This window comes from Lissotriton vulgaris, chromosome 1_1, assembly GCF_964263255.1.
Source record: "Lissotriton vulgaris chromosome 1_1, aLisVul1.2, whole genome shotgun sequence".
Classification (NCBI taxonomy): domain Eukaryota; kingdom Metazoa; phylum Chordata; class Amphibia; order Caudata; family Salamandridae; genus Lissotriton; species Lissotriton vulgaris.
In genome coordinates, this window is record NC_141685.1 from 595,340,351 (window position 1) to 595,352,413 (window position 12,063).

General features: G+C 47.6%; 1 protein-coding gene across 1 annotated transcript in view; it reads left to right on the forward strand.

The window, feature by feature from the left end:
* Positions 1-12,063, forward strand: part of DNAI3 (dynein axonemal intermediate chain 3) — a 1,122,635-nt gene that overhangs the window by 635,544 nt on the left and 475,028 nt on the right. The window contains exon 17 of the mRNA XM_086954055.1: positions 5,056-5,198. Coding sequence (XP_086810181.1) covers positions 5,056-5,198 — 143 coding nt within the window. The remainder of the gene's footprint in view (positions 1-5,055; positions 5,199-12,063) is intronic.

Sequence of the window (12,063 nt, forward strand, 5' to 3'; positions counted from 1 at the left end):
AGAGCAGCTTTTAAATGACTATCTGTCACTTTTGCACCATGAGGTGCAGGATTTTAGTCAAAGAAGCCATGAAGAGGGTACTGGCAGGTCGCTCCCCATGCCGCGCAACTCCACCTGACTGTGCCCGTGTCTGAATCCCAGCTGCTGCTGTACTTCGAGGCCCGCCTCCACCTGCAGGCTACCACCTGCGCCTCATCCCTGGTGGCCAGTGGTAGGCCTTTGGTTTGTTTTGCCTGGTTTATTGTGTTTTTTCTTCACCTTCTGTACACTGTATTTTGTGCTTTCTTTGCCTTCTGTAACTGTATTTTGTGCTTTCTTTGCCCTCTGTAACTGTATTTTGTGCTGTTGTGCCCGTTTTGCCTCTGTTCCTCGCCGGTCCCGCTTCCTGCCGCTGCGTACCCTGCAGCCCGCCCCCCCGCTTGCCCATTCACCGATTCCCCCCTCCCAGCTCCTCCTCCCTCCCACCTCCCACCTCCCATTCTCACAGCGGCCACTGTGTGGCCGCGCGCAGCGTTGACGCCTAAGGCAAGCCCGTCTGCGCCTGGACCACGCCCCGCGCCAGAACCCCTGACCCCCGCGAATGCCACCACACCCAACTCGACTACGATGCCAGCACCCTCCACGCGCTCAACCCCGGAAAAGAACGTACCTGCTACCGGGCCACCCCAAAGCGCACCCAAGAACCCTTCACCTGCCGGAACTGCAGCTTCACCAGCATCCGCCTCGCCAAACCACCACACAGCAAAGAACCTAACTACCTCAGATGCATCCTCCTCAACACCCACTCCGCCAGCAAACACGCCGTCAAGCTCTGGGACCTACTTGACTCAACGTCCCCAGACGTCGCCTTCCTGACGGAGAACTGGCTAAACCCCGCCTCAGCACCAGACATCGCCATAGCCTTCCCTGATGGATACAAGGTCACCTGCAGAGACCGCACCAATGGAGATGGAGGAGGAATCGCTATCTCACACAAGTCCATCCTCAAGGTCTCTACCAACTCCAGCGACACCCTAAACACCGCCGACGCCTGCACTTCCAGATCCTCACTGACCCCAACACCACCCTCAGAGGAACCCTCGTCTACAGAACCCCTGGACTTCGACCACAGTTCAGCGACTCCATCGCCGACTTCATCAGCACACACGCCCTCACATCCACGGACTACATCTTCCTCGGAGACCTGAACTTCCACCTCAAGAACAACAACGACACCAACTCCACCACCCTGATCAACGAACTTTCCAACCTTGGACTCGGACAACTCATCACAACACCCACCCACGCCGCTGGGCACAGGCTCAACCCCATCTTCTCCACAAACCCCATGTCTCCTTTAACCACACCACTGAACTCCACTGGACCGACCATTGCTGCATCCACTTCGCCTTTCTGAAACTCACCACGCACCACCACACCAAACGGATGGCCCGCCGCTGCTGGAGCAAAGTCACCGAAGACCAGCTAACCACCACCCTCACCTAGAGCCCACCCACTGACGCCGACACCGACGCCCGCAACCTCAGGCAGTGGATCTACGACTGCGCCAACACCCTCGCCCCGTTAAAGAAACCCTCCAAAAGTCACACCAGCAAGAAAGCCAGCTGGGTCACCGAAGTCCTCCATGCCGAAAACTGGAGAAGAACTGGCTCTGAGAACGAATACCAGAAAGCTACGCAGCCCACAAGAACGCCACCCGCAGACATCATCACCTTATCAGATCCGCCAAAAGGACCTCATTCAAAGACCGCCTAGACAACAATGCACACAACAGCAAAGGGCTCTTCAACATCATGAAGGAACTCTCCAACACCAACGACAACCCACCTTCGCAAGACCTGTCCGACTCGCTGCCCACCTTCTTCCACTGCAAGATCGCTGACATCCACGACAGCTTCAACGTCACGACCACCCTGACAACCACTGAGACCTCCACCCCCACGACCACCACCCGCACCAATCGCCTGCTCTCCTGGACCTACATCAACGACGACAACACCAGCAAGACCATGAACACCATCCACTCTGGATCACCCTCAGACCCATGCCCACACCATGTCTTCAACAAAGCCAGCAAAGCCATTGCACGCCATCTCCGGAAAGTAATCAACATCTCCTTCGAGACAGCAACCTTCCTGGGAAGCTGGAAGCATGCCGAGATCAACGCCTTACTAAAAAATCCCAAGGCGGACCCCAAGGATCTCAAGAACTTCCGGCCCATCTCCCTGCTCCCGTTCCCAGCGAAGGTCATCGAGAAAAATGTCAACAAACAACTGACCCACTACCTTGAGGAGACCAGAATCCTAGACCTGTCCCAGCCTGGGTTCCGCAGCAACCACAGCACTGAAACCGCCCTTATTGCCGCCACCAATGACATCAGGACCCTGCTAGACAACGGAGATACAGCAGCCCTCATCCTCCCGGACCAGTCAGCCGCCTTCGACACAGTCTGCCACCGCACACTACGATCACGCCTCCACAATGCCGGGATCCAAAAGAAGGCCCTGGACTGGACCACATCCTTCCTTTCCGGCAGAACACAGAGCGTCTGCCTCCCCCCCTTCCGCTCCAATGCCACCGAGATCTTCTGCGGCTTACCCAAGGGCTCATCCCTCAGCCCAAAACTGTTCAACATCTATATGGCACCCTTCACCAATGTCGCCCAAAACACGACCTCAACATCATCTCCCACACCTATGACACCCAATTGATCCTCTCCATCATTAAAGACCCTCACACCGCCAAAACCTACCTCCACGAAGGAATGAAGGCCATCGCTGAATGGATGAGGAACAGCTGAACTCGGACAAGACTGAGGTCCTCCTCCTCGGATCCACCCCTTCGGCCTGGGACGACTCCTGGTGGCCGACCGCACTGGGAACCGCCCCAACACTCAACGACCACGCATGCGACCTTGGGGTTATCCTACGCTGTCTCCTCCTTCTGCTTCAACACCCTCCGTATGTTCCGCAAGATCTACAAGTGGATCACCACCGATACGAGAAGAACAGTCACCCAGGCCCTCGTCAGCAGCAGGTTGAACTACAGAAAAACACTCTACACAGGAGCTTCGGCCAAACTCCTGAGACGGCTGCAACGCATCCAGAACACCTCTGAACGTCTAATCCTCAACATCCCCGTCACAGCCACATCACACCCAACCTGAGAGACCTGCACTGGCTCCCCATCAACAATAGGATAACCTTCAAGCTCCTCACCCACGCACACAAAGCACTCCACAACACTGAGCCAGCGTACCTCAACAGGCGACTCAGCTTCTACATCCCCACCCGCCAGCTCCGCCAGCCTCGCCCTCGCCGCAGTCCCCCGCATCCAAAGAGTGACTTCCGGCGGCAGATCTTTCTCCCACCTCGCCGCCAAGACCTGGAACACCCTCCCCACCCACCTATGGCAGATCCAAGACCTACATACCTTCAGAAGACTCCTCAAGACCTGGCTCTTCGGGCAGTAGCAGCACCCCCCACCCCCAGCGCCCTGAGACCCTCACGGGTAAGTAGTGCGCTTTACAAATGATTGATTGATTGATTGATTGACTGATTGGCCTCTGAAGTGAAACTAGATGTTATTCCAGGCTACTTCCTTGTGCCAAAGAAGGATGGAGGACTTTGTCCTAATTTGGATTTTTTTCCTCTCAACGGCTTTCTGTGCAAGAACAACTTTAAGATGCTCACACTGGTCCAGATTCTATCTGGCCTGGATTCCAGAGACTGGATGGTGGAGTTATACCTGCAGGGCGCCTATTTTCACCTCCCTGTCCTGCAGGCCCACAAGTACTTACTACCTGTGTTTCAAGGTGGCACTCAAGCACTTTGTTTGCTGTGCTCTCTTCCAGCCTCACCAGTGTTCCTCAGGTATTCACTAAGGTGATGGAGGTGGTTGCTGCCATCTTCAGCAGTCAGAGGTCCCAGTCTTACCTTACTTAAAGCCAATGCACAGTTGTACAATGCCCCTCCTGACCTTAAAAAATAGTCTTTATGTTTGTGATAACACCAGCACTTCATATGGGTGAGCTTCAAGCCATTTCGATCCAGCTGCTTTATACCACCTTTTTTTCTGTAATCTTGCTCATTCCTAGAAAGAGGAGGAGACACTCTATTGCTTGAACCCCGAGAGAGCACCTATCTTTTACATCGATTGTATCAAGGGACATCAAGTTGACAGTCAGCTCATTGTGGGGTTCTCTGGGGCAAAAAGGGCACGATAGTGCAGAAGCAGTGCATCTCACAGTGGATAATCCTCTGTCTTAAGATGTGCTATGCATTGACGAAAAAGCAGACACCAGAAGGACTGAGGACTTATTCTACCAGAACTAAGGCTTCTATCACTGCGTTGGCATGTGGGGTACCTGTCCTGGATATCGGACAGGCTGCTATTGGGCATCCTTGCACACGTTAATGAAGCAAAGTTGCCTTTAACAGCCAGGTCTGTGACATCCTACCAAACTTTGCCCGTTTAGTAGGACCTTTTGATCTAAGCTATTCCACAGATGCCCCACATTGGGAGGTACTGTATTTGTATCTGTTCGCAAAGTGATGAACATGCAGTTAGAAGTATCCACCAGAAGAACAAGTTACTTATTTTCAGCAACACTCGGATACTCTATCTAACTAAAGATTTCACACTGCTTTCCCACCTCCTCATTTTGTGGATTGGTCTCCATTTGCATTTAAAAAGGTCCCAATTTAGGTATCTGTACAATGGCCCTTACAGTCTGCTAATGGGCTTCATATCAAAGGGCGCAGACAAGATTCAGAAAGAAACTGATTTCAGTGTGCATGGGTAACACATATATACTGATCCACTCGTCATTGCTAGAGTGGAATGAAGTTGTTTGTGGAGTCGCACGGTGCCACCTACTGGCGTACAGGAGCACTGCTTTTTGAGTTTCTGGTTCCTGCCCGGTAACTTGGTATATTCACAAGGTGAGGAATCTTTGGTTTATAATGCAGTGGCAAAATACAGAAAACAAATAATATAAAGCAATGTATGACTACACTGGAAGCAGAATGATTGATATGAATCTTTATCTTTTAGCTCATTCAAAAGAGAAATCTCTGCATCAAATCACAGAAGAAAAATCTGAAAGTGCGATTGAGTATGACAGCCTGAGGGTACCGTCGGCAAAGTCTTCCAAAATTATGGACAATTTTAACACTTTTCTCTTTGCTGGAACTGAGGTAAGTTGAAATGAGATTGCATTTATATGTGATGTAGGCTCTGGTTGTGAGTCAAGTGTAACAGAATTTCCATATGTAATTCTACTCTGCCTGATTCGATATGTATCACACGAGCTTTTTCCTTTGGAGAAAATATATAATCCTATCTGTCTATATGTTTAATATATTCCATTCATTCCCAGTCACTAACAACCTATGCATTCATAGGAAGTGAGACCATATATACCCTTACAGATAATCGATTTATTGTTAAAAAAAAACTCCTAGAGTACACAGATTAAAAAGAAGACAGCTTTACATAATAACGTTGGTGTCTTACACTCAATTACGAAAAAAACATTTGAACAAATCCTAGTTACACGTTTTAAAAACCAACTTTGTAAATGAAAAGAGAGTACATATCAAAAAGACAAAAAACACTATGTCAAATGGGTAAGAAAAGCCAGAAACGATATCACGCAGGAGCGTGCAGCTATAATAACCCTAATTATTACAGGGGAGCCTGAACCCTTGCAATTCAAGAAGGTGACAGTGGATATCAAAATATACCCTTTTCCTAAGAAGGCTAAAACGTTCGGCAGCTACCAGAGTCAATCATTGGGCCAGAAATGTCGTACGCTACGGGTGGCAGATAGAGTGACGACTCATAAAAGAACTACTCCAATCAGAAGATACAAACTTTGCCCAGCATTATTGAGCTAAATAAACTACAACACCAGCCCTGATTTTTAACTATTCAGTGGGACAGTCTGAGACTCATATTATCATCTTCCTGCCGATTGTAGACCAACTTCAAGGATTGAAATTACAATCCAGATAAGAAACAAGAGGCATTAACCCCTATTATCCGTGAAGCATGGGCTTATAGCTAAGGGAGCAGCCACCACGACTTGGAGAGGTTTTGTAACTGATCACATGTTTATGGTATTTTTTTGAGAGTACGAAAAGTTTCTCCGTCTTGAAAAAGATGGTGTGATAAGCGTCCATCGAAACGCGTCAACGCCTTGTTGAAAAGTACACAATCCGTCAAGTGGCTATAGTCAAAGAGTATTTGATGAATTGAACAGTGCCAGGCACTAGCGAGTAAACGTTTTTCCCCATGGATGTGTACGTTGCTAATGACATAGTGTGTTTTGTCTTTTTGATATGTACTCTCTTTTCATTTAGAGTGTTGTTTTTTAAAATGTGTAACTAGGATTAGTGTAAAAAAAAATCGCAATTGAGTGTAAGACACCAACGTTGTTATGTAAAGCTATCTTCTTTTTAACCTCTGTATTCTAGGAGTTTTTTTGATTTTTAAACTTGTGGTTGTCACGATTATCTGTGAAGGCATGTATGGTCTCACTTCCGATGAATGCAGAGGATGTTAGTGACTGGGAATGAATGGAATAGATGAAACATATAAAACACATAGGGCCTTATTTATGAAGGCGTTGCGTCAGTTTTGCGCCGCCGGTGCGTCATTTTTTGTGACGCACCAGCGGTGTAAAAAATGCGCCTTGTTGCACCATATTTAAAAAGTGACGCATCTAGGTAGATGCGTCACTTTTTAAACCCCTGCGCCGCATTATACCTGCGTCAGGTATAATGCCGTTATAGTGACGCAGTGAAATCTATGAGATTTCACTGCGTCACTTTTAGGACGCTGTTGCGTCAAAATCTTGCGCCTTCCTCACAGCAGGCGTAAGACTGACGCAAGCCCTTTCACATGGGGCTTTCCCCATGTGAAAGGACGCATTGCTGGAGTTGCGTCACTTTTGTGACACACTCCAGCAATGCGTCCCTTTTGAGCTTACAGATACGTCAGAAATACTGACGTATCTGTAACTCCTTGCGACATGATGCGTCATACATTAAATATGACGCATCAGGAATGTCGTAAGGAGTGCGCAGTGAAAAGTGACGCATCGCTGTTTTCACGCAGCGATGTGTCACTTTTCATAAATGAGGCCCATAGGATTATGTATTTCCTCCAAAGGAAAAAGCTCTTCTGATACTTGTGTATAATACACTATTCCTTCGGATAGTAAGGGGTTCCTCTTATTCTTGAATTGATTCGAAATGTGCCAGAGTTTCCATATGGGCTTTCCCAAATATTGGAACTCCAGACTTGATTTACCGGACGTAATTCCACCAAGACAAATCACATCAGGGTATGCGTCAGAAGCATCCAAGCCTCATTCCCTGTTTTTTTCTGGCTGAGGTGAGGGGAGGATACAATTCATTTCCCCTGCCAGAACTTATTTTCCCCTTACATATTATCTACATCCCTCTCCTTCTACACCCACCCTAAACAGAGGCGGCGGCATACATTTACCATGTGCTCAGAACAGGTGGTAAATGTATATGTAAACAAACACAGAACTGGCAACCTTATTGGTTTTTGCAAGCAATAAATCGGGCCTCCCACAGTTATTGCCCATTTAACGGGTTTTACTTGTATTTACATGGGACTGGCATGGTGTTATCACACAGTAATGTATATTTCATGTGCAGAGTTTGTACCGTTCTGGTACCATATAATTCACATTAGGGCCTCAGAATTCTAGGCCATTCCTTCAGAAGGAAAGTATAAAGGGCTCTCTCCCCAAGAATCGTGTAAATAAATAAGACCAAACGAGATCTTTCACAGCATGCATTCAAAACATTTTGACTGACAGTGTGTAGGTTTTAGAAAAATAAATGATCGACTCCTCCAAGGTCTGTCACTGAACTTGTGGTAATTATTCCTATGATGCAGACAATGAATAGGTATGTTCATTAAACAGTCATTAACAAAGCTAACAAGGCTGACATTGTTTGTGTATGTGGGTGGGCGAGTGGATGAATTCCAGCAGATCCCCCCTACCAGCATGCACTGTACTGGGAGCTTGCTTGCCTCACAGCTTCAGTTCATTTTTCTGGTTCGTGCTGTGTGGATCCTAGAACACTTTTGGCAAAATGTCTCCCTAATTCTTGACCGTTTTACTTCAAAACAATTATTTTCACTTTATTGGACATCTTTAACACCTCTTGTTTAAGATCACGTTGTCTTCATATGTCTGTGAGGTCGTTTCTTCTCACAATGCCTTCATGTTTGGTGAAGTGCCCTTCCTGTGGGAGGAAGAAGGCTGCCACTGATCCCCAACCTGCCTGTATAGTGTGTCTTTCACCTACACATTTAGTATAGTCCTGTGGGTTCTGCCCAAAAATATCCACAAGACCCTCCAAGATGGAAAAGGCAGTCACCCAAGGACGATCTGAAATCAGAGCAGGAGAGAAGGAGACACATGAGACAGGTCAGAGAGGGCAAGTCTTCTACTGAACCACTGCATTCCCAAAGAAAATACTCCTGGGAGCGTAGATCTAAGCATAAGAGGTGACATACACATCATTGCCTTCAATCAATGCACTCACCAATGTCACAGAACCACTGGTTGACATTGAGGTATGCATTGGCCCGGACATGTTTGCCTTCAAAGAGCTCGGCAGTGGCTATGACAGCTGCGGGCGATCCGTCTTGCGCTGAAAGCATTCTTTCCCTCTGTCCTGGGAAAGAGTAGTGCAGGTTTTCATGGACAACCCCACCGCCATGTGGTACTGCAACAAACAGGGCGGGTTGGGTCGTGGACCCTATGTCAAGAGGCCCTCCACCTCTGGACATGACTGGAAAATCAGGGCATTTCCTTGGTGGTTCAACACCTGGCAGGTTCACTGAACACCAAGGTGGACGAACTCAGCCGCAGGTGCATGGTGGATCACGAATGGTGTCTTCACTCGGAGGTGATGCAAGGTCTCTTTCAGCAGTGGCGAAAGCCTTGGTTAGATCTGTTCGCCACCAAAGAGAATGCGCAATGTTCGTAATTCTGCGCGTTCGAATTTCCAAGGCGGCACTCGCTAGGCGCCGCTTATCGTCGCAAATTGCTGTCTTCGATACGCCTTTCCGCCTATATCACTTCTGCCCAGAGTGCTGAAGAAGATCAAGCGCAACCGGGCCCAATTCATCCTTGTGGCTCCGGATTGGGCACAAAGAGTCTGGTATCCCGAACTGTTACACATTGCCATCGATCTTCCAATCCGACCTCCTCCACGGGAGGATCTTCTGTCGCAGCAACAGGGGACGGTCCTTCACCTGAACCTGTCCAGCCTCCACCTCCTTACACGGAGATTGAGCAGCAACTGTTGACAGCCTTTGACCTTCTTCCCAAAGTCTGTGATGTTATCTTGGCAGCCAGGTGTTCCTCCACCAAAAAAGTATACGCCTACAGATGGAACAGATTTGTGGAATGTTGCCCCTCTTTCTGAAGTTCTCTTGTTCATCCTTTCTTTGGCCCTGCAGGGCTCTGCTCTGGGCACTCTTAAGAGCTATCTTTCAGCCATTTCAACCTTTCTAAGGCTTCCTGATCAGCCTGCTCTTTTCAAGTCCTCTGTTCCTTAAGGGCATTATTCATCTTTTCCCTCCTGTTCTCTTCGTAATGCCTCAGTGGGACTTGAACTTGGTTCTTACCTACCTTAGGTGCGCTCCCTCTGAGCCACTTCATAACTGTCCTCTCAGACTTCTTACTCTAAAGACTGCTTTTCTGGTTGCCATCACCTCTGCTCACAGGCATTGTGAGTGAGCTACAAGCTCTTTCTTCAAAGCCACTTTTCCTGGCTGTTCATCCGGACAAGGTCGTCCTCAGAACCAGACCTTCCTTTCTTCCGAAGGTGGTTACTTCTTTCCACATTGGTCAAACCATCATTTTGCCCACCTTCTTTCCGCCGCCACATCCTTCTAAGGAGAAAGAGAGGCTCCACCGTCTGGATCCAAAACATGCGTTTTCCTTTTATTTGAATCGCACCAAGCTATTCCGGGTGAATGACCAGGTCTTTGCTGGCTACATGGGCGTCAAAAAGGGTTGGGCCGTGTACAGACGGACCATCTCCTGGTGGCTCATTTTGTGCATCAAAGCTTGCTACTCTTTGGCAAAGAAGGGGCCTCCAGTGGGACTGCGGGCCCATTCTACCAGGGCGACGGCAGCTACCACTGCTTTGGGACAGGGAGTCCCCTTCAATGACATCTGTCAGGCAGCTACATTGGCATCTCTGCACACGTTCACAAAACACTACTGCCTGGACCTGGAGAGACAGCTTCTTTGGCCGTTCTGTTCTCCAGGACTTTCTGGCTTGAACTTGGTGTGCATACCCACCTCTGGGGTTGGTATTGCTGGGGTATCTAGTCTAAGGTAAGGAATCTATAACTAATTGTCTCTTTCAGATGAACAAGTTACTCACCTTTGGTAACGATATATCTGTAAGAGACATAGATTAGTTATAGATTCCTTACCGCCCCACCCATCCTCCCCTTTCAGCGAACTGACTTCTAGGGTCAGGGAATCCTTTTCAGGGCCCTAGTTTTGTGCACCAGTGGTCAGTGTCTTGCATGGCTCTGCCCTTCTGGCGTGCAATGTTGTGTAAAGAACTGAGGTCAGCACATGAGGGCGGTGTCTAAGTAGCTACCGCAACACCATCCCGGTGACCATGACACCTACGACGAACGCGGAGCTGACAGACGCCACCTTTCGACGCACAGGGGTACTGCTGACAAAAAATTCCCCGGATCCAGTCTGACTCCTGGGGGTAATTCTATAGTAAGGAAACTATGACTAATCGATGTCTCTTACAGATATATAGTTACTGAAGGTAAGTAACTTTTTCATCTGACATGGTAGTATTTTAACTACCTGGGACTCTGTTTGCTTCATTGAGAATGATGACATACAGTTGAATCCTTATGTATGAAATCGGGAGAACCCAAGCATTTGTCTCCCAGGGAATACCCTTCACTCCTCTCCATAGCTGAAACAGAATATTTGAATTTGCCTTTCGTGAGACATTCTGGAGCCTTAACTACTTTACTCATGCTTCACAAATTCCCATCTGTCAGTTCCACTACCTATCTACCCACTCTGACAATTCTCTTAGGCTTGGAAAACTTCGACTCACCGGAACTGACCAACCTACTCTTCCTCACATCCACCGATCCCCCCACGTTAAATTCACTTATATCCTTGCTAGTTTTATTTGACTAGCCCTCTGAAATTTCTTTCTCTGAGAAACTTTTATCCTCATTTTTCCTTATTTCCTCTTTGAGATCCAACATCCAGGCTTGTTATTTAATATATAGAGGAAGCCTTCCTCTAAGTTTCTCAAAAGGAGATTTCTCACCAGACAAAAATTGATTGCGCCCAACAACTCTTCCCATTGACAATAGCCAATTATAGACCTTTCTTTAATACTTCTGTCCTCCTTTCCACAATCCCACTAGTTTGGAGATAATATACTGACATCCTGAAATGTTCTATGCCATGCCCTTCTAGAAATAAAGCCATTTCCTTCTATGTAAGCTAGACACCATTATCCATTACCGGACTCCTAGGAAGACCCTCTCTTCGAAAAAGTTTTCATGAAATCAATCAGACATTTGGATGTCACTTGACTAACCACCTTAACCTCCGGCCACTGTGCTAACTGATAAATTAACACTAAACAATATTCTTGACTTTTAGACAAACATATTGGACCTGCTATGTCTGATGAAATCCTTTCCCAAACTCTATTTGGTCTCGATTTAGGACCCTTAACATACCCAATGTTCTTTTGAGACTTATCACTCCTCCCACACTCAATATAAGACCGCACCTTGACTTCTACGGACCTGTCAATGCCAGACCACCAGAAATCACTTCTGATTTTTCTTTTAATGCAACTCATACCTTGATGTCCATCATGAGCCATCTCCAAAACCATTTCTCATAGGGACTCAAGAACAACCATGTGTTCCCCACGGAGCAACAAACCTTTTATTTCTGAAAGTTCGTCAGCAATTTGAAAGTAGGATACTATG